Source organism: Bos grunniens, chromosome 13 (assembly GCF_055505025.1).
Source record: "Bos grunniens cultivar Pamir isolate PY7600 chromosome 13, Bosgru_T2T1.0, whole genome shotgun sequence".
Lineage (NCBI taxonomy): Eukaryota > Metazoa > Chordata > Mammalia > Artiodactyla > Bovidae > Bos > Bos grunniens.
The window spans coordinates 19,713,719-19,737,585 of record NC_141177.1 but is presented as its reverse complement, the minus strand read 5'-3'; the positions used below and the strand labels follow the sequence as shown (position 1 = coordinate 19,737,585).

At 37.9% G+C, this 23,867-nt stretch overlaps 1 protein-coding gene across 13 annotated transcripts in view; it reads left to right on the top strand.

Annotated features, from left to right (window-relative positions):
- Window positions 1–23,867, top strand: part of ITCH (itchy E3 ubiquitin protein ligase) — a 97,072-nt gene that overhangs the window by 49,282 nt on the left and 23,923 nt on the right. For all 13 annotated transcript variants that reach the window (XR_015139110.1, XR_015139111.1, XM_086332274.1 and 10 more), the window contains 7 exons: window positions 3,662–3,819; window positions 4,531–4,720; window positions 5,871–5,966; window positions 6,668–6,842; window positions 11,050–11,119; window positions 18,175–18,259; window positions 21,831–21,959. Coding sequence is in view for 11 of the 13 variants with exons in the window: in XM_086332274.1 (XP_086188400.1) it covers window positions 3,662–3,819; window positions 4,531–4,720; window positions 5,871–5,966; window positions 6,668–6,842; window positions 11,050–11,119; window positions 18,175–18,259; window positions 21,831–21,959 (903 nt within the window). In the remaining 2 variants the exon portion in view is untranslated. The remainder of the gene's footprint in view (window positions 1–3,661; window positions 3,820–4,530; window positions 4,721–5,870; window positions 5,967–6,667; window positions 6,843–11,049; window positions 11,120–18,174; window positions 18,260–21,830; window positions 21,960–23,867) is intronic.

The window sequence follows — 23,867 nt, the reverse complement described above, 5'->3', positions numbered from 1 at the left end:
TAAAGTCTTGTAGGTCTTCATAGAACCGTTCAACTTCTTTGGCATTAGTGGTTGGGGCATAGACTTGGATTACTGTGTTATTGAATGGTTTGTCTTGAAAACGAACCAAGATTGCTCTGTCGTTTCAGAGATTACACTCAAGTACTGCATTTTGAACTCTTTTGTTGACTGTGAAGGCTACTTCATTTCTTCTAAGGGATTCTTGCCCACATTAGTAGATACAACGGTCATCTGAATTAAATTCACCCATTCCCATCTTAAAGTAGTGTAGAGAGGCAATACTCAGAGTCTCAAAAAGGTGTACAACTCGAAAGGAGTTTAAGACTCATCATCTAGGGGAGGGGAAGCAGTGTGTCAGAGCTGACTCTTACTGCATTCTGTTCATGTTCTGAGGTTGCTTGGTCTTCCTACAGGCAGTCAGCACCTAATTGGTGACTGAGCTTTTCTGTTCATTCAGAATAACCATTTGAGGAATGCCCACAGCAGTATGTGTCATGCCCTACTGTTCACACAGATCATCTGGAGATCTTGTTAAAACACTCTCTCTTATATAGTGCATCAGGAGTGAAGTCCAAGATTGTGTGTTTCTAACAGGCTCCTGTGAACTGTGCTTGCCTCTGGTCCAAATATCGTTCTTTGATTTCTGGGGACCATAATGTGAAGATGATTTAATACATGGTACTGCCTTTGTTTTGGTTTCTTGAATCTATTAAATTTTATTCAGGATTGCCACAAGGTCCAGGGTATGAATTAGTGCAGTGTAGTGGTTTCCACTTACCAGGTAGTAGGTTACCAGAGCTTTAGCTGAATCATCTCCAAACTAGCTAATTCATGCTCTGCCTTGTAATCAATGATTCCCCTGGGAAAAGGAATTGGCTATATTTAACCAACAGTAGTAACTTTGTATGGCACCCCACTCCAGTGTTCTTACCTGGAGAATCCGAGGGACGGGGGAGCCTGGTGGGCTGCCGTCTATGGGGTCACACAGAGTCGGACACTGAAGCAACTTAGCAGTAGCAACAGCAGTAACTTTATATCTGACATTCCTGTTCGTGTTCTCCCCCCTTTCTTTCTCTCCAACTGAAGACATTGCTCAGAAGAAATGATAGTTCCTTTAAAAAAAGTCTGTGTTAGTATACTGTATTGGTGTTTTTCTTTCTGGCTTACTTCACTCTGTATAATAGGCTCCAGTTTCATCCACCTCATTAGAACTGATTCAAATGTATTCTTTTGAATGGCTGAGTAATACTCCATTGGGTATATGTACCACAGCTTTCTTATCCATTCATCTGTTGATGGACATCTAGGTTGCTTCCATGTCCTGGCTATTATAAACAGTGCTGCGATGAACATTGGGGTACATGTGTCTCTTTCAATTCTGGTTTCCTCAGTATGTATGCCCAGCAGTGGGATTGCTGGATCATAAGGCAGTTCTATTTCCAGTTTTTTAAGGAATCTCCACACTGTTCTCCATAGTGGCTATACTAGTTTGCATTCCCACCAATGGTAACAATAACCCTGTATATGAGATAGCAAAAGAGACACTGATGTATAGAACAGTCTTTTGGACTCTGTGGGAGAGGGAGAGGGTGGGATGATTTGGGAGAATGGCATTGAAATATGTATAATATCATATATGGAACGAGTCGCCAGTCCAGGTTCGATGCACGATACTGGATGCTTGGGGCTGGTGCACTGGGACGACCCAGAGGGATGGTATGGGGAGGGAGGAGGGTTCAGGATGGGGAACACATGTATACCTGTGGCAGATTCATTTCAATATTTGGCGAAACCAATACAATATTGTAAAGTTTAAAAATAAAATTAAACTAAAAAAAAAAAGAAAAAAAAGTCTGTGGACACCTCTGTTCTAGATCACTTGGAACATTTTGTATAACATTTTCTGGGGTAGAAGGAGAGCACCTAGCTCTTGGAAGTAAGTGTACTTCCTTCTCCTGCTGTGGAACAGTCAGCCTTGTTCCAGACCTAAATATTAAAGAGCTAATGAAAACCAAGAAAATGATGACAAGGTTATCTGTGGTTGTGATAAAATAGTGCCCTTTCTGAAGAGTTATTTGAAATCTGAACCAGCATACCTTACCGTTCTGAATCAATTCAGTTCAGTCGCTCAGTCGTGTCTGACTCTTTACGACCCCAGGAATCGCAGCACGCTAGGCCTCCCTGTCCATCACCAACTCCCAGAGTTCACTCATACTCACGTCCATCGAGTCAGTGATGCCATCCAGCCATCTCATCCTCTGTCGTCCCCTTCTCCTCCTGCCCCCAATCCCTCCCAGCATCAGGGTCTTTTCCAATGAGTCAACTCTTCGCATGAGGTGGCCAAAGTACTGGAGTTTCAGCCTCAGCATCAATCCTTCCAAAGAAATCCCAGGGCTGATCTCCTTCAGAATGGATTGGTTGGATCTCCTTGCAGTCTGAGGGACTCTCAAGAGTCTTCTCCAGCACCACAGTTCAAAAGCATCAATTCTTCGGCACTCAGCCCTCTTCACAGTCCAACTCTCACATCCATACATGACCACTGGAAAAACCATAGCCTTGACTAGACGGACCTTTGTTGGCGAAGTAATGTCTCTGCTTTTGAATATGCTATCTAGGTTGGTCATAACTTTCCTTCCAAGGAGTAAGCGTCTTTTAATTTCATGGCTGCAGTCACCATCTGCAGTGATTTTGGAGCCCCAAAAAATAAGGTCTGACACTGTTTCCACTGTTTCCCCATCTATTTCCCATGAAGTGATGGGACCAGATGCCACGATCTTCGTTTTCTGAATGTTGAGCTTTAAGCCAACTTTTTCACTCCCCACTTTCACTTTCATCAAGAGGCTTTTTAATTCCTCTTCACTTTCTGCCTTAAGGGTGGTATCATCTGCATATCTGAGGTTATTGATATTTCTCCCAGCAATCTTGATTCCAGCTTGTGGTTCTTCCAGCCCAGCGTTTCTCATGATGTACTCTACATATAAGTTAAATAAACAGGGTGATAATATACAGCCTTGATGTACTCCCTTTCCTATTTGGAACCAGTCTGTTGTTCCATGTCCAGTTCTAACTGTTGCTTCCTGACCTGCATACAGATTTCTCAAGAGGCAGGTCAGGTGGTCTGGTATTCCCATCTCTTTCAGAATTTTCCACAGTTTATTGTGATCCACACAGTCAGAGGCTTTGGCATAGTCAATAAAGCAGAAATAGATGTTTTTTTGGAACTCTTTTGCTTTTTCCATGATCCAGCGGATGTTGGCAATTTGATCTCTGATTCCTCTGCCTTTTTAAAACCAGCTTAAACATCAGGAAGTTCAGGGTTCACGTATTGCTAAAGCCTGGCTTGGAGAATTTTGAGCATTACTTTACTAGCGTGTGAGATGAGTGCAATTGTGTGGTAGTTTGAGCATTCTTTGGCATTGCCTTTCTTTGGGATCGGAATAGTCTCCTAACTATCTCTGTACCCTTCAGTAACTCCTCACTCTCTTTTTAGATGTGCTCTGAGAAGCTGTATGTACGTCTGCCATAAGAGCTGTTTATGCATTTGGTAGGGCTGGCCAGAAATTAGGAAGCTTTTCTCAAGCTCTAAAAGTTGTGGTCCTCCTGTTGGTTTTCTGTTAATTTTAAAGAACATTCTTATTCCCTTCCCTGCCTTTTTACCCAGAGCGAACGCAAGTGGATCAGATGACCCTGAGGATGCAGGGTCTGGTGAAAATAGGAGGATCAATGGGAATAATTCTCCATCACTCTCAAATGGCGGTTTTAAACCTTCTAGGCCTCCAAGACCTTCACGACCACCTCCACCTACCCCACGTAGACCAGGTGTGTATTCCAGCCGTACACTAGGGATATAGATCTCAGTACTGTTTATTATAAAATTCTATTTGGGAATTGATCCTCAGATAAGTGTTAAGAGACACTGGTAGGTTGATTTTCAAGCTAAATTTTTACATTTAAGTTTTTGGCCAAGAATAGTCTTTCTATAGTTAATTAAGATATGGCCTGTTCCCTAAGCTTTTCCACCAGGGTTGAGGCAGATGCTCTGCTAAGAATGAAAATCACGTGTGTGCTGTGAGTTCCCTGGTGGCCTAGTAGTTAGGATTCGGGGCTTTCACCGTTGTGGCCTGGGTTTAGGAAACTGAGATTCTAAGTGTGCCTAAAAGCAGGAGGGGGGCAGAAATCACACGTGTGTTATAAAAAGTATAGGCAGTACAGATAAGATTGTACCTTTCTCTGTGTGTGTGTACCTGTGTTGACATAAGCATTTCATAGAGTCAAGGATCTGTTTGCTTATTCTTATTATATGCTTTTAAAAAAGACAATCAGTAATTGGCAAATAACCTAACAATGGTAAATGATACTTGGATTTTTAAAGCAAAAATCATGCAAGTCAACATTTCATGTAGTAAAAATAGAAACATCTATAATTAGATGTTAGAAATAGAAACATCTATTGTCTACCTTTTTATTTAAAATTCTATCCTGATTTTAAATTTCTAAAAATTGTTTTTCTGTTTTCCTCAAATCTTAAAGCATCTGTCAATGGCTCACCATCTACCACTTCTGAAAGTGATGGCTCTAGTACAGGCTCTCTGCCACCAACAAATACAAATTCAAGTACATCTGAAGGAGCAACATCTGGATTAATAATTCCTCTTACTATATCTGGAGGTGCAGGCCCTAGACCATTAAATCCTGTACCTCAAGCTCCCCTCCCACCTGGGTGAGTAATTGTTTTTGGTTAACGTTTTCTTTAGGCTTCTGCATAGACTTACTAATAAGGAAAATAGTACTGAATTCGATTCTTTTAAAAAAAATATCACTGTGGTTATGCATGTGTGTTGGGAAGTCTAGAGTCAAACTGAACAAAATAGCTTGCCATATTTGAAATTACTCCCTCATTTTAAAGCCAACTGGAAGCAAAAAAAAATTTTTTTAAAGAAGGACTGAGCCTTAGGAACTTACCAAGGCCAAGTAATAAAATAGTTGCCTAATTCAGGTTGCCTTTTCTTTGAAGGGAAAATATCACTTATATTTTATTTCTTTGCCATTGTAAAATCATGGCAGAGTTGAATTTAGGAAACTGAAAAACTGCAACTCAATCTCATGTACATCTCTACTTATTTTTAAAATTAATAATACTGAATAGTTATACACAGATACATTGTGGCAGTTCAGAATGCTAATCAAAATTAACTAGGTGATAAATTAAGAAACTCATGATGAGGATTTTAATTGCTAGAAGAGACTATATTATTTATGTGGGTAGTTAGGCCATTTTCATTTTTGAAAGCCAGATTAGAAAATTCTTTGTGTCGGGGATTAGTGAAGAGAATCTGGGTCAGTTCTCTTAGAAGTAATTGGTTTTTCTAAACTCTTATTGGTTTATTCCTGTCTTTTTTACTTTGGATAAACCTACCAAGGAAACTAGAATACCCAGGTTGCCTTTGTCCTTAAGCCTGCAGGAGCACATCTGATAGTCTTATTCTTTGATTTCAACTTTTCTAGAACCCAAACTGTCCTTTGCCCTTCATTTAACAGCTCTCAGTCTTTCTTCAGATTTTGTAACAATAATTACAGTTTTCTTTTCCACTCAAGTTCTGTGTATACTCTGATCAGATTGAAACAGATTTTGTCACCTCAGTGCATTGCCTCAGCCTCTTTAGAAATAGAAGACATCTCCTCGAGCAGACACTTAAGCAAGAGAAATCTCATCCTCTGTTACCCTCAGGATAACATTTCTTGACTTTATTCCTAAATTCTTTTGGTATCTGCTTTATGTACTGAAATGGTCATTTGTCTCAACTCTGGGATTAAACAACCAGGCAACTCATACATGTAGCTTATCAGCCTTTTTAAATTTTGTGTTTAAGTTGGGAGCAGAGAGTGGACCAGCATGGGCGAGTTTACTATGTAGATCATATTGAAAAAAGAACAACGTGGGATAGACCAGAACCTCTACCTCCTGGGTAAGTGTCTGAATTGGAAAAAAAAAGTATTAAGAACTATAGACTACATCTATGGGGCTTCCCAGGTGGCGCTAGTGGTAAAGAACCCACCTGCCAGTGCAGGAGACATAAGAGACATGGGTTCGAGCCCCAGGTCAGGGAGATCCCCTAGAGAAGGGCATGGCAACCCACTCTAGTATTCTTGCCTGAAGAATCCCCTGGACAGAGGAACTGGCAGGCTATGGTCTATAGCGTCACAAACATTGGGTATATGGGTTCAATCCGTGGCCCAGGAAGATTCCACATGCTTTGGAGCAGTTAAGCTCATGTGCTACAACTACCGAGCCCGTGCTGTAGAACCCTACAAGCCGTAGCTACTGAGCCTACATGTTGCAACTCCTGAGCTCTGCTGAGCTCGTATGCTCTAGAGCCCGTGTTCCACAACAGGAGAAGCCCATGCATTGCAATTGGAGAGTAGCCCCCACTCTGCACCTAGAGAAAACCTACACAGCAACAAAGACCTAGTGCAACCAAAAAATAATAAGTAAATAAGTTTTTAAAAACTGTAAAGTACATACATATAAAAGACTTCAGGTAATTGAAAAGTAGTTGTGCAAGGTAAAATCTTACCAGATCTGTACCAGGGCTAAAATGAAGTCCCACTTAATTCTTAACTGTTTCATAAATATTTGTTGAATTCAGTTGTTTTTATCCTGATATAGCTGGGAGCGGCGGGTTGACAACATGGGACGTATTTATTATGTTGACCATTTCACAAGAACAACAACGTGGCAGAGGCCAACACTGGAATCAGTCCGGAACTATGAACAATGGCAGCTCCAGCGTAGTCAACTTCAGGGAGCTATGCAGCAGTTTAACCAGAGGTTCATTTATGGGGTGAGCATATGTACTTGGCTTTATAACCTTAATGAGGGTGGAGTTTTAACGTTTTCTTACATATAAAATGTAAAGCACTAAAAAGAAAGTACAAATAGGATGGCAACCCAGTTGTTGCTATTGATGATGATATTATTTTTCGACCTTGTTTCCCACAGACTATGTAGGTGATTTATTCTTTTCTTTTTAAAATTTCCTAAAATTCAACTTCCTTTGCTTTGTTACTGGCAGAAAAGAAGTTTTCCGACAACTTAAAATTTGTTTACAAAGGAATAATAAAAAATAAATCCAAGCAGTGTAAAAAGAATTCAAACAGTTCTGAATTGGATACTGCCTAGCTTAGCAGAACATTAGACTGTTTGGGTCTAACAGCACCTGACTCAAGTGAAACTCATGATAGAATTGAATCATTTTGTAACATGTAAAGGTAAAATTTATACAATACATTATTTAGTGCTTGAGAAGATTAAAGAAGTTTGATTCCTTATAAAATTATGTTAAATATATTATGACTTGGAAGCCATATTATCTTTGGTATCAAAATGTCTCCTTTCTGGAAATCTTTTAAATTTACATAAACCAACTCACCAAGAGTTCAAGAGAAGCTGACCCTCTCCATTCCCCTCTCTCCCCTTCTACTGCCATCAGTATCATCTCTGTTAGAATCTATCAAAATAAATTCTTGTTTTCATTAGGCATTACCATTTTGCCTTTTCTCCATATTTCTGTTTCTTGGACTTTGTCATCAGAATAGTTACCACTCACCAATGTAGATAAATTTGCACCTTGCTGAGCAGCTTTCGCTTTACCACCTGATTATGACTAAGATAACTTTCTTTCATGTAACAGTTTTTCCTGCCAACTTCTATAGACAGTTGTCAATGTTTTCCCTTCCTGGTGGTTTTAGAAGTGAAATTAATTTTTGTCTCGTCTGTTAGAGTTTTCTTTTTTTTTCCATGTTTTACATCTTCCTTTCTTTCTAAATTATAATCATCTTCGGTATACTTGGCCAAATTTCTTTTAGGTTTGAATGTCTAGCTGGCTTGCCTTCTTTAAAGCTAGTTTCCACATGAGAAAGAGCATGGGCTTTGGAGTCAGACACATCTGGGTTCGAATCCTGGTTCCACAGTTACTTTCTCTGTTTGATTTTGAGTAAGTTCCTTAACCTCATCAAGACTCATTTACTTTATCTATACAGTAGATCCATAGATAAAATTACCTCAGGTTTTTTTGTTTTTGAGGATTCTGTAAGATAAAGTTCCAAATTTTGGGGGTACATATTAAATGCATAGAAATGTCAGTGTTCATCTTTTTTTTAAATCTTTTCTCTCTTTTCTCTCCCTGCATTTCTATCCACAAATGCAGATGTGCATTTTAGAATACATGATCTTTTATTTTTATTGAAGTATGGTTGGTTTACAACATTTTATTAGTTTCAGGTACACAACATAGTTATTCAAATTTGTATAGATTATGTAACATTTAAAATTACTGTATTGGCTCTATTTCCTGTGCTATATAATATATTCTTGAAGCTTATTTATTTTATATGTAGTAGTTTTTTACCTTTTAATCCACCAGTGTCCTGCTTCCCTCTTCCCACTGGTAACCATTAGCTTGTTCTCCCTATGAATCTGTTTCTATTTTGATTATTCATTTGTTTTAGTTTTTGTAGTTTTAGATTCCATATATAGAGGTGATAACATATAGTATTTGTCTTTCTCTGACTTACTTCACTAAACATCATACCCTCCAGGTTCATCCACTTTGTTGCAGATGGAAAAATGCCATTTTTTGTGGGGGGCCGAATAGTATTCCATTGTATATATGTGCTATATAGTCTTCAGTTATTCATCTGTTGATGAAACACTTAATATTGCTTCTATATCTTTCTTGGCTATTATAAATAATGCTACTGTGAACATGGGGTGCATATATTTTTTTAAATTCAGATATATATATGTATATCCATGAGTTGAGTTGTTCTATCATATGGTAGGTCTCTTTTAGTCTTTTTGTTGTTTTTAGGGTTTTTTTGGCCGTGCCATGCACTTAGTTCTCCAGTCAAGGATTGAACCCAGGCCCTCTGCAGTGGAAGCATGAAATCTTAACCATTGAACCACCAGAGAACTTCCTATTTTTAATCTTCTGAGGAATCTCCATACTGTATTTCAAAGTAGCTGCATCAGTTTACATTTCTGCCAGTAATATACAGGATTCCCTTTTTCTGTACATCCTTGCCACATTTGTTATTTGTGACATTTGTGATAATAAGCATTCTGATGGGTGTGAGGTTATCTCTTATTGTGGTTTTGATTAGTGGTGTTGAGCATTTTTCATGTGCCTATTGGCCTTTTGTGTCTAGTATATGATCTTTTAAAATCCTCTTTTTAAAGACAGTTAGAAAATTCCTAAAGCACCCACATTGTGTATTGCTTCGTTGTAACTTAACCGATTTGATGCTCTAACAAACTTTTCTTGAATTGCAGCTTTTATTCCTGAACCATTTTTTCTTTTCTCCTGTCTACATTCCTACTCTTCACTCTTGTTATAGAGTGGTTCTAAATTACAAAGAACTTAAACAGCCTGTTTTAGTTATGAACTGAATTTAACATTCTTAATGCTAGCTACTTAAAAAGTGGTGAGGTGTTGTTAAGAAAATCTGTTTATTTGGTAGGTGAAGTGGCCTTTGTTCTGACCCTGGTTATAGGGCAGCAGATGCTCATAAACTCAGTATTTTTAAGCTCAGAATGGATATGGTTGATGATGGGTCATTGTATAATGGCTCTGGCCCATGGCTTCATTGTGCCTGTTCTTAGCTTATCTGTCCAGGGAAAGTCAGTGCGATAGGCTTAGGTCTTAGAAAAATTATCAGAGCAGTTTGTCATATGCTAAACTGCTCCAAACTGTTAACAAGGTTCAAACCTTGTATAGTGTTTCTCCTTGGCTTCCCTATTCCCTATTTTTTAGTTACTGTTGTCTGTCAGGAGCAGGGCCAGTCCTTGACCAGTCTATCTTCTGTGAGCTTTTATGAGAAATAGAGTATCTCTCATATGCTTTTAAAACTTTTTAGTCAGTTAACTCAGTTTCCATAATAAATCAATGATATGGAGCGAAAAAGACCAACAGTAGAGGAAACTGCCATAAATTTAGACTTAAGAGACTAGACCAATATGCAATATGATGATTTTGGATTCTGATTCAATCCAGTAAGTAGCCAGAGGCATTTAATTACAGATTGTGTATTAGATGATAAAATTAACATAGATTCTTTGGTAGGTGTAATAATGATACTGTGATTGTATAAGAAAATGTTCACAAATTTTAGGCATACTAAAATAGTGAAATGATGCAGCAAAGAATATGAAAGAAAAATAAATGTTAGCAGTTTTGGTTACTGTTGAATCTTGTTGCTGGGTACATGGGGTATACTATCTTATTTTACTTATGTATTTTTCCCCATAATTTTTAAAGCAATTAGTCTATTATTTATTTGCCTTAACAGAAGAAAGGGTTTAACCGCATCTTACTGAGAGACCACAAAGTATCCCCCACTTTATTACATATTTAAACTGAAACACACTCATTAACCCTTCATCCTACACACTCAGTATGACTTTTGCTTCTCTTTTTCCAGTGGTTGACTCCTATTTTCCTTTTATCTAGCCAGACCTCTCTCTCCACCAGTGTGATAATTTCAAATGAATTTTTGAAATCTTCTCTACAGTTCTAGGCTTATCAATGCCTTCCAAACTGAAATTCTTTCCTTTTGCTCATCTGATAGCCTATTCTTCATATTCCTCCAACTCTCTTCTCACGATTTTGGGGTTAGAAATATAAGATTTTTCTCAGCCAGCTGATGACTGAGTACTATTATTCTTAAATGACTTTTGTAAGGTTTATATATTTCTCTAATTTACTGATTTAAAGCTAAGTAAGGGGAACAGTGGTCAATTTGGGTGTAAAATTACTTGTAATACTTAAATATCAGATAGGTTCAAATATTGACAGATTATTATTATTTTTTTTTTTTTCATGAGAATGCATTGACTTTCGTTCTTGACTTTCATTCATACTTCTCTAAGATGTGGACTGTTTAAGAGTATGTTATGTTGCACATGGCCAGGGAAAGGCTTATCAGAATTCATAAGCTTGCTTTCCAATTATCTGTTAGTTATTTAACCATTTTGGGGATGGTTCTTTTTAGAATCAAGATTTGTTTGCTACATCACAAAATAAAGAATTTGATCCCCTGGGTCCCCTGCCGCCTGGTTGGGGTAAGTCACATGGATTTTTTTTTTTAATTAAATTCAGTCATTTTAACAATTACGTATTTATGAATGGATGATAAACCTTGCTCTTGCTTGAGTGGATATCTGAGAAGCTTTTTGGGTGTCTTTGTTTAATTTGGAGTGCCAAATAGGCATTAAATTCCCCAAATGTTCTAAGTTACTCTTATAAAATTTAAAAGTATTTTGCCCACTCAGCATAAGAAGGACTGGATTATGATACCTAGGAAAATCTGGATGGACCTCTAGAGCATTATGCTTAGTGAAAAAAATTCATTTCAAAAGATTATGTTCTAAATATGATTCAACTTATATAACATTCTTAAAATGACAAAACTATAGAGATGAGAAATAGATTAGTAGTTGCCAGGAGATAGCCACTGACTGGTAGGTGGTTCCAAATACAGGAGTTAACATGAGTGGTTCTTACATAGTGGTGGAATAGTTCTGTCCCTTGACTATGGTGGTGATCATACAGATCTGTACATGGAATAAAAGTGTATAGAACTATATATTACAGAAATGAATTCAAACTTTAAAAATTAATAAAGACTGAGTTAAGTTTATAGTCAACAGTAATGTATCAGTGTCAGTTTCCTGATTTTGATACTCTGCTATCATTGATGACATAAGATGTCATCATTGGGGTAAACTGATTGACGGGTATGTGAGATTCTTGAACACTTTTTGCTTCATACTATAATACTTATTTCAAAATAGAAAGCTTTAAAGATGATTTCGATCATATTTGTGCTTTTAAAACACAGTTCAGAGGTTGATAGAGTCAATGTTATCTGAAAGAACAGTGGAAGAGGGAGTGTGGTAGGGTACTGACTGTGTCCTGCACCGTGCAGTACCTGAGTAAGCTCTGTTATCAAGTGCCTTAGTTATTAAACCTTTGTTATTAGACCTTAAGATGAGCCTGCCCTACCAGATTATATCATATGTGTTATATAAGTCATAGAGCTATAGTACATTTCTAGAATAAACATGACAATATAGAAACAGTTCTGCATGGAAGAGAAAGACTATATATCAATAGAAAGTGGAAAACAGCAGAGTAGAACCATTTATGGAACCAGTTGAAGTTCTGTCTTCAAGAGCTGCAGATATTTCAGAAAGTAATAATTCTAGGTAGTCTTGTTGGGAAACACCAGTTTGATAGATTGCTCTAGCATTGTTTTAGGAATGGAGGGGAAAAAATTGATGTCAAGGTCACATGAATCTGGGCAATAAATGAAATTGGCTGTTTAAGCCTGCCTTTGAGTTACAGCTCAGCTGATAAAGAGTCCACCTGCAATACCGGAGACCTGGGTTCAATCCCTGGGTTGGGAAGATCCCCTGGAGGAGGGAAAGGCTACCCACTCCAGTATTCTGGCCTAGAGAATTCTATGGAACTGTATAGTCCATGGGGTCGCAAAGAGTCGGACTGAGCGACTTTCACTTACCACAGAATACACAGAAGAACTGTGCAAAAAAGGTCTTAATGACCCAGATAACCATGATGGTGTGACCATACACCTAAAGCTGGACATCCTAGACTGTGAAGTCAAGTGGGCCTTAGGAGGCATTACTACCAACAAAGCTAGTGGACGTGATGGAATTCTAGCTGAGCTATTTCAAATCCTAAAAGATGGTGCTGTTAAAGTGCTACACTCACTATATCAGCAAATTTGGACCACTGCACTGGAAAAGGTCAATGAAGGGCAATGCCAAAGAATGTTCAAAGTACCACACCATTGCATTCATTTTGTGTGTAAGAAGGTCATGCTCAAAATCCTTCAAGCTAGCCTTCAACATCATGTGAACCAAGAACTTCGAGATGTACAAGCTGGATTTAGAAAAGGCAGATAAACCAGAGATCAAATTGCCAACATCCATTGGATCATAGAAAAAGCAAGAAATTCCAGAAAAGCATTTACTTCTGCTTCACTGACTACACTAAATAAAGCCTTTGACTGTGTGGATCACAACAAACTGTGGAAAATTCTTCAAGAGATAGGAATATCAGACCACCTCACCTGCCTCCTGAGAAACCTGTATGCAGGTCAAGAAGCAATAATTAGAACTGGACATGAAAACAACAAACTGGTTGAAAATTGGGAAAGGAATCTGTAAAGACTGTATATTGTCACCCTGCTTATTTAACTTATATTCAGAGTATATCATGTGAACAGGCTGGATGAAGCTCAAGCTAGAATCAAGATTGCCAGGAGAAGTACCAATAACCTCAGATATACAGATGACACTACCCTAATGGCAGAAAGGGAGAGGAATTGAAGAGCCTCTTGAAAGTGAAAGAGTGAGTGAAAAAGCTGGTTTTAAACTCAGCATTCAGAAAACTAAGATCATGGCATCTGGTCCCATGGCAAGTAGATGGGAAAAAAATGGAAACAGTGACAGACTTTATTTTCTTGGTTTCCAAAATCACTACAGATGGTGACTGCAGCCATGAAATTAAAAGACATTTGCTCCTTGGAAGAAAAGCTATGACCAACCTAGACTGCCTATTAAAAAGCAGAGACGTCATTTTGCTGACAAAGGTCCATGTAGTCAAAGCAATGGTTTTTCCAGTAGTCATGTATGGATGTGAGTGTTGGACCATAAAGAAGGCTGAGTGCCAAGGAATTGATGCTTTCAAATTGGTGCTGGAGAAGACTCTTGAGAGTCCCTTGGACAGCAAGGAGATCAAACCAGTCCTAAAGGATATCAACTCTGAATATTTGTTGGAAGGACTTTGCTGAAGCTGAAGCTCCAGTACTTTGGCCACCTGTTGTGAAGAGCTGACTCATTGGAAAAGACCCTGATGCTGAGAAAGATTGAGGGTAGGAGGAGAAGGAAGGCGATAGAGGATGAGATGACTGGATGTCATCATTGAGTCAATGAACAAGTTTGGGCAGACTCAGGGAGATAGTAAAGGACAGGGAAGCCTGGCATGCTGCAGTCCATGTGGTTGCAGAGAGTCAGACACGACTGAGCAGCTGAACAACAATTGCCCTTTAAGTAATTTATCCTTAACATTCCTGTGAATCAGAGATAAAAAATGCAATAGTTCATAGTTATAACTATTATTGTTACTAGCTTATAAAACAAAAGGAAGGCATATGAAAGTGGTGAAGGTCTTTATTCACCAGTGTCTGGTAGTTTGATGTAAGGGGTCTTTTGGCTCTGTGGGACCTTATAATGGACAGTGTATGATTGTTATGAAGTACTTTAGAAAAAAATGTTCTTAGACATACCGAACTAGAGCTGTTTGGTTGCATTCCCTGACATGAATGGTCTTCTCAGCTTTATTTCAGGAGTTGTTTTACATTCATGTTACAGAAGAGAAGCTGTTGGACTGAAACATCTGTAGGTTGTATATTAATCCTCTTGATTGTATTGCAGAAAAACCTTGACCTGATTGGCTTTTGTTAGAAACACAAACTAGTTTGTACCTTCTCTAGGGTAGCTGTTAAGAAAAATTGTTTCATGTTCATAGAAGCATGAATTGCAGTCTGTGTTGCCTTTATTTGAAAAGCCTTTCCTGCAGAGCTAGTCCTTGTGGAACCAGGGATGGCTCTGATATTAAATGAGAAGCACCTGATAGACCCTCATCATTGATCCAGGAAATAAAATCCCAGTTTATAGCCTATGTTGATGTTCTGAAATTGTCAGCATTATTTTTGTGATGCCATGTATTTTTAAATCCCACTTCCTCACCCTTTTAGACTTTTGTACGCTTGGACTAGACATTACTATCTTAGAAACTGACAGTGAAGAATTTATAACACATGGAAACTATAGAGGCTGGAGAACAAAGAATGCTTTTGGTTCAACAATATAGTCTAATAGGGCTTTTTATAGCTGGTTTACCCATCAAGTACAAAGCTGTCTTCTCATTTTCAGAGTTCCTATGAAAGAATACATAGAACATCAGGAAGCTTCTGTTGTTCAGTGCCTTATTCATCAGGTCAGGAAATGGTTTGATGTGTATTCAGGTTTGGTGTTCAGTCATTTCAGAATTGTTTACCATGTGATTTTTCAACAAAGTAAGAAATCAGCTCTGTAATCACAGCACATCTCATTAAGCACATGAACCTTCAGTTTGCAAGTTTGAGGTCCCATCTTTGAAGTTTTGGTCTTTACAGCCTATTCCAAGAAATGCTGGTATCAGCACTATATACTTAGAACAAACATAGAAATAAGTTTTCTTTTTTTTTCCCTGGGTAAAACCATTTTGTTAACCTACCTAAGCACTTCATTTTGTTTTCTGATTTGAGGTACAACCATTAAACATGGTTCACAAGAAAATACAATGAATATTCAACTACCATTATAGGAGTTTGAAACCTCACTCATTGTTCATACAATACTTTTTATGACTTTATACAACTGTACAGTCTATTTAAGCTAAGTTTAAGTTTATTGCTAACTAAAAGACCAACATCAAAGACCTATAGTTTTATAACAACAGAAGAATAACTACGTTAGGAATACACTACTTTAAAAACCACTTGACTAGTGATTTGTATGGTTTCCTTATTCTTTTAAGTTTTCTATCCACTTTATCTTACCTCATGTTAGCTTTTGATGGAGTTTTGTTTTTGTTTTGAAATGTTTTTAAGCTTTTATTTAGAAAGCCTACCTAGTAAAGTCACAGAACTACAAATGTGTGAGGTGTAATCTAAGTGCACAAACTAAATATTTAAAATGTCAAAAAAGTATTATTCAAATTTTTCATTGAAAAGAGAAATTGTTTGGATAAGACATTTAAAAATGATAAAAACCAAAGCACGCCCAAAAAAAGTTTTGGAATAAGACAAAACTACTCCAAAGCCTTAAATCTGTTTATCTGAAAAGAAAAAAATGGGAAATCTCCATGCCATCCCTAGCTTCATGCCACCATTCAATAAACAATGACTATGGGTAAGATGAGGGTGTCCTTAGCTGAGGTTAGTAACTCACCAGGGTTCTCAGACCTCAGACCCCTAGGAGAACCCAGGCAGTGACTCTGTTCATGTTAGGTTTTTGAGAGAATCTCTGGCCCTGAAATCTGAACTTATATGGCAGTTAATAGATAAATATATACTCAGCTAGGCACTTATGATGTTAATTTTAGATTACAAAAGTTACTTAAGATTGTTGGTGTATAAGAAATTTATAAATTCTGTAAGTGTATTTAAGATTTAAATTTAAACTATCTGGAACATTGACTTACTTTTTTATTTATTATGTAGCTAGCTATAGTACTGTGGATGCTTCTTTTTGCCTCAGAGACAGTTCTTAAAGTTGGTTACATGTTTCCACACTCTAGGTGTCTTGACCAGCAAAGCCATTGTTACTATCTAGGGTGTTTCACAAGATGCAGAGTCCATTTTCTGTATTTAAGCTGTGTCACAAGATGCAGAGTCCATTTCTTATATTTTATATATTCCAGAAGTTTTGTTTCCGTTTTAGGCTAGCTGGTAGAGAAAGTAGCAGAGCTGTCAGGAGCAGATTCATGATACTCACCAATATATCCCTTCTTTCCCAGCACCAGCCTTACCCCCACCTTCCACCCCCTACCCCAGTATCATCACTGCTTCTTGAGATCATGGATTCAGTGCTGGAGAGAAGTTCAAAGTTACCAAACACTACCTTGACAAGGCTATATAATTTAGCCTAAGACTCATTCTGCAATATCTTGCTTAAAGAAAAGTCCAGAAGTTTTACTTAAGTGTTGTTTGGTAAATAGACATGAACTTTCAAACCATAGGAATAAAAATTGGTTTTCTCACCATGGAGTTAAGCTTAATTTTTTTTTTAATGTCTAATTTTAAGGTAACCATGCTTTTTAAAAAGTGGGAATCCATTTTATAATATTGATTACTTAAGTGTTCATTTTGAGACATCTTGGCCAAATTTAAAAGATTTAGACACTGGAAGAGACCTATCTTTTAATAATTAATTTGTAATGGAGCAGAGAAAACAGTAATTCAAAACAGCAGAACTAATGTTAATATTAAAATTTCAAAGCTACTTGGTTATTAAAAGAAAATTACATCTACGCATCTTCTAAACTTAGTGAGAAAGCTCAGAGAAGCAGAACAATTGTGTAGAATGGGTATAAGAGAACTAGGGGAATCCTAAAACAAGATGAAGGTGGGGAAACACACTGCTTCAGATACAGATACAGTAAATTAAAGAGTTGAGCCCTGCTGCCCAACTCTGTTGTAAAACGTTACTGTAGATATTTAGGATAGGAAACTGGTTGTTTTAAGAAACAGGATGTATTTTGAAATAGTGTCTTCTCTAGTTAAGTAATACCTAGCGTATAGCAAAGAAACAGGTTTCCCTGGTGACTCAGATGGTAAAGAATTCACCCGCAATGCAGAAGACCCAGGTTTGATCCCTGGGTCAGGAGAAGGGAATAGCTACCCTCTTAAGTATTTTTGCCTGAAGAATGCTATGGACAGAGGAGCTTGGCGGGCTATAGTCCATGGGGTCACAAAAAGTCAGACACAACTCAGTGACTCAGCACATAACAAAGAAGCAGTTAAGTTACATACCCCATTATATTTTCAGAAGTGAGATGGTACGATATGAAAAAAAAAATCTCTGAATGGAGATGTCAGTTTCCATCCTGCATCAGCTAGAGTCTAGCTACTACTTAATTCTGAGATTAGGGGCAGATCATTTAGCCTATCTGAAAATCCTTATCTTTAAGATAAATTAAAACTACCTACTCTGTGGGACTGTTAAGGTTAATATAAGGTCATGTATGCAAATTTAAAACAGTTAATTATTCTTGCTGTTGATTAGGTTGAACAGAAAGATTCTGTGGGCAGGATATTGTGAATTATATCTGTTTAGTTTCTAGGATATAACGATATTTGTATAACTTGAGTAAGTATGTAGATTTAGTAGCGAAAGAATAAATTAAAGCTTTTAAAGTTATGATTTAAAAACCACAAAATCAACAGTGCAGTGAAAAATAGCAAAATCAGCTCATCTTAATTTGAGGAAGAAGACTATGCCAACTCGATAACACTTTGCCTTTTTTTTTTCTTTCTGTTTTAAAGAGAAGAGAACGGACAGCAATGGTAGAGTATATTTTGTCAACCACAACACTCGTATTACACAATGGGAAGACCCCAGAAATCAAGGGTAAGAACTCGTAGTTATTAGTATACAGATAACCTCTTAAAGATTATACCGTATTTCCAACTCATTTATGAAAAAGATCAGACTTACATATTCTTTCCCCAAAGGTCTTAATCACCCACATATTTTAGAAAGAGAAAAAAATATACTGTTACATCCCCCCCCCCAAAATTACCTGTTTGTTATAAGACCAGCTTACTAATTCTAAAGCAGGGTTTTGCAAGCTGAGATCTCTCAGTAGAATTCAGGGTGTCTATGACTTAGAGGGGGGAAAGACATGTTCGTGTGTGCAGGACCAAGGTCCAAACCTTTACCTGAAACTGAGTGTTCTTTCCATTATGATTGTAGGTCACATCTATAGTAGAATTAACAATCCTAGGACTTTGCCACCAGTAGAAATCCCAGATATTTTTACATACCATTCTGCAGTTGTTGCAGATATTTCAAAATATTGTTTACATACATCATTACAAGAACTTGCTGGTTAATGTGTCACTAAAGGGATACATTATTACAAGCTTGTCTTTTTAATATTTACTATGTATGTAGAATTGTCTTTGTGACGTTGGGATACTGTATTAGTTTGCTAGAGCTGCTTTAACAGTACTACATATGGAGTGACTTGAACAACAGAAATTTGTCTTATACATAGAAACATAAGATTTTATATCATTTTATGCTGCTTTAAAATCTTACGTTTTTAAAAGAAATATTTATATAGGCACACCAACTGGTGGGGCTTCCCAGGTGGTACTAGTGGTAAAGAATCTGCCTAAAATATAGGAGACGTAAGAAACACTGGCTCTGTCCCTGGGTCAGGAATACCCTCTGGAGGAGGGCACTGCAACCCACTCTAGTATTCTTGCCTGGAGGACCCTGGTGGGCTGCAGTCTGTGGGGTCACAAGCAGTTGGACATGACCGAAGTGACTTAGCATGCAAGATATTAGCAACAAGCGGGGGGGTCTCCAGGGGTACTTTCACTTGAGACTGACTACAAATTTAGGGCATCTCCCCAACGACTTTCAGGTTTAATACCTCACTAGAGAGACTTGAACTCATTGAAACCTTTTATACTCACAGCCACATTTGTTACTGGTAAAGGATATAAATTAGAACAATAGAAGGAAGAGATGTTTAGGGCAGAGCCTGAGAAGGGTTCCAGATACCCAGAATTGATGTGGAATATAGTATGTGTTGAATATTACCAACCAGGGAATCTCACCTTTCTAGTACCAGAGTATTTTATTGGGGCTCCATCATGTACTGCCTGCAAAGCTAACCTTCAGTTTCCAGCTCTTCCCCAAAGATGGGCTAATACTTTTTAGTGTCTAGTTTATTCCAGAGGTCAGAGCTAATAATGGCATATATCCCAAAGCCTCCTTTATAAACCACCTGATTGGCGGTCTGATGTTTGAAGACCCTAAGCTTCAAAGGGGCTTCAAAGTATCTTCAGAGATACTCTTGACAGGCAGGATATTCCAGAGGCGTAGAGATCTTTTCCCAGTAGCTGAGGGCAGAGGTCTGATCTCTATTTGGGTGTGATTAAATCTTCACGTCTCACATAGGTCAGAGTTTTAAGAACCTCTATTTTAAAGGTATGCTTTAAATTTAAAATCTATTTCTGGGTACCAGCAGATCACATTTTATATATTTATAGTATTTAACTTTAAATATTTGGGGGACTTCCCTGGTGGTCCAGTGGATAGAATCCATCTGCCAGTGCCAGGGGACATGGGTTCAGTCCCTGGTCTGGGAAGATCCCACATGATGCAGAGCAGCTAAGTTTGTGCACCAGAACTATTGAAACCCGTGTGCCTAGAGCCCGTGTTCCACAGTAACAGAAGCCACCAGAACAAGAGGCCTTTAGACCGCAACTAGAGAATAGCTCCCGCTCAACACAGTTAGAGAAAGCCCATGTGCAGCAACAGAGAGCAGCCTAAATAAATACAGTACTTAACTTTCAACTTTAAAAATATGTATTTTCAGTTTCTTAAAAAGTAATAATTAAGAATTTCATAGGTAACATTTTTAATTTTAAAATTCTATCACTAAGGATAGACTAGACCACATCACCTTTCTCTAATTTGCTATCATTTTTCATTCCCCCTTGAACCTTTTAAAGTTTCAGAGTGGAAATAAGAATCATATTTTTACAAATAATACCAATGAGCCAGTTCTATCCAATTTGTTTTCAAGTCAACTTATTACTGATGCTGTCTTGCAAATATGATTACAACAAATGAGAAGTGTTATCTTCTTAAAAGTTTTAGATAGTCTGTCTGACGTTTGCATGTAGTTCTGTGAATACAGTTAAATGTTAACTTTTTGGTGTGGTTCACAAAATATTGTTGTAGGCGGTGATTCTAAGCCTTTTGTTCTTCTGAAGTAAACTTGTGGAAAGTGACACCCCTGTCAGCAATAGTGCTCTCTAAAACAATGAGATTAAATGCTACCAACCCCTCCTTTTCTTCCTTTCTGATGTGAACTTGAACATTTCCATTGTTCCATCATCTCACCAAACCCACCAGATGAGAAAATTGAAACTGGAGAATAGACAAAAATGAATTGGAAAATATGAATAAAACTTGAAACGTTGAAGTTTAAAGAGCTTAAGCAAGATCTTAAGACAGGTATTAAGTAAGTGGGTAGGCATACTCCCTTAGAAAGATTTGAGTTGCCTTAACAGGAATAATAGAGATTCTGGACAAGGGAAAAGTCTTCACTTGGAGGTTTGGCAGAATGTCTTGGGAAATGGTGAGTAGCCGTCTACTACACAGGGCTCATGGAAGGGACTTGAGATAGAATGCAGAGGTAAAACTGCAATGGAGCATAGAGGGTGCAGCATAGGGGCCAAGTGAGGGCCAAAGGGAGGAGTTTAGATCTTGTATTTGGTTAGTGATGAATAATGATACCACTTTAGAAGAGAATAGATTTGTTCAGATCTCTGTTTTGGTATTCTGTCAGCAATATGAAATGAGTCAAGGACCAGAGTGAGACTCAAAGCAGGAAAACCTTTTAAGTGGCTATTTTGAAAGTTTAAAAGATAAATAGAGCCAGAGTAAGAAAATCAACCCTAAATATGCATTAGAAGGACTGAAGGCGGCAGAGGATGAGATGGTTAGATAGCATCACCAACCCAGTGGATATGAGTTAGCAAACTCTGGGAGATAGTAAAAGACAGGGAAGCCTGGTGTGCTACAGTCCATGGGGTTGCAGAGTCAGACACAGCTTAGCAACTAAACAACAGAACCACAACAAGGATGGTACTAGGGATTGAAAGCTGTGACGAATGAACATGGAAGTTGTAAGGCAGAGTTGGTGGAGCTTGGTTACCCTGAGATGTTTAGGCAGGTAGATAATCCAGGCAGCGTAGATGAGAGAAGACTGGTTGATAGATCTGTTCACGTGTTTAACATGCCTGTAGGATTTTAGTAAACCGCTGGAAAATGCTAGACTAACTGGTTTTCTAGAAGATGCCTACTGCATTTATGGGTATGTTTAGTTTCTGTACTTGGCAAACAAGGAACTCTTAAACATTTTTTATTTATTTATATATTTTTCTGTTTTATATAGTCAATTAAATGAAAAGCCCTTACCTGAAGGCTGGGAAATGAGATTCACGGTAGACGGAATTCCGTATTTTGTGGACCACAATAGAAGAACAACCACCTATATAGATCCCCGCACCGGAAAATCTGCCTTGTAAGTTTTCTAAATGTTTTGATTAAAAGTAAAACTGATTCCTAAGATTTTGATGTAAAGATATCAATTGCTGAAAAATGCAGTTCTTACTATTTTTATCTGTTAACACAGCACTAAATGAAAGTGTTTAGAAATTATCAATACAGTACTGCTCACCAATTAATACCTGATTTCTGATATCCGCTTTCTTTCATTTCTATCACCTTTTAACTTGAAGGCTCCTTTATTTTTCTTTTTCATTTTTGAAAAGTAACTATGTTTGTTTAATGTGTTTTGTTTGGGTTTTTTGTGTGTGTGTGGTCAAATAGACATAACAAAGTTGAACATTTTAGGTGTACATCTTAGTGGCATTAAGTACACTAATTGTTGTGCAACCATCACCACCGTCCATCTCTAATACTTTTTTTTATCATCCTGTACTGATATTCTGTACTCAGTAAAGTCTTCAATCTTGTTCTCCCCCAGTCCCTGATAAATACCATTCTACCTTCTGTCCCTGTGATTTGACTAATCATATAATTTGTCCTTTGGAACTGGCTTCTTTCACTTAGCATCATGTTCCCAAGGTTCATCCATGTTTTAGCTCTTATCGGAATTTCATTCCTTTTTGCTGTTGCTAAGTCACTTCAGTTGTGTCCGACTCTGTGCAGTCCCAGAGACAGCAGCCCACCAGGCTCCCCTGTCCCTGGGATTCTCCAGGCAAGAACACTGGAGTGGGTTGCCATTGCCTTCTCCAATGCATGAAAGTGAAATTGAAGTCACTCAGTCGTGTCTGACTCCTAGCGACCCCATGGACTGCAGCCCACCAGGCTCCTCTGTCCATGGGATTTGCCAGGCAAGAGTACTGGAGTGGGTTGCCATTGCTTTCTTCGTCATTCCTTTTTAAGGCTGAATAATAATCCATTTTATGTGTTACTGTATTTCGTGTATACACGTGGCTCATGGACATTTGAGTTATTTCCACCTTTTGGCTATTGTGAATGATACTGTGAACATGAGTGTACAAATATCTCTTTAAGTCCTTGCTTTCAGTTCTTTTGTGTATATACTCAGAATTGTTGAATCAAATGATAATTCTGTGGTTTTTTGAGGCATTGCCAGACTTTTCCACAGTGGGCATACTGTTCTAAGGTTCTTACTGGTAGAGCAGATGGGTTCCAGGTTTTCCACATCAGTGCCAACCGTTGTTACTCTGTGTGTATGTGTATGTGTGGTGGTGGTGTTCAGTTGCTAAGTCGTGTCCAACTCTGCGACCCCATAGACTGCAGCATGACAGGCTTCCCTGTCCTTCACCATCTCCTAGAGTTTGCTCACATCCATGTCCATTGAATCTGTGATGCTGTCTAACCATCTCATCCTCTCCCACCTTCTTTGCCTTCAATCTTTCCCAGCATCAGGGTCTTTTCCAGTGAATCGGCTCTTTATATCAGGTGGCCGAAGTATTGGAACTTCAGCTTCAGCCCTTCCAGTGAATATTTAGGGTTGATTTTCTTTAGGATTGACTGGTTTGACCTCCTTGCTGTTCAAGGGACTCTCAAGAGTCTTCTCCAGCACGATTTGAAAGCATCAGTTCTTTGCTGCTCAGCCTTCTTTATGGTCCAACTCTCACATCTGTACATGGTGTGTATAATGCCATCCTAGTTAGTATGAAGTGGTATCTCATCGTATGATACCATAATCAGCCAAAAACCGTATATGAAAATTATTGAGTAATATTTTTATGAACATAGATGTAAGCATCTTTACCAAAATAATGGCAAATTAAGTCCAGCGAAATACAGGAGGGATATTACACTATCGTCATGTGGAGTCCCTCCTCCCCATGCAAGATTGATTGAATTTTGTATATTAAACAAATTTATTTGTTTATTTGTATATTAAACCAATTTAATTCAGCACATTAAAGAT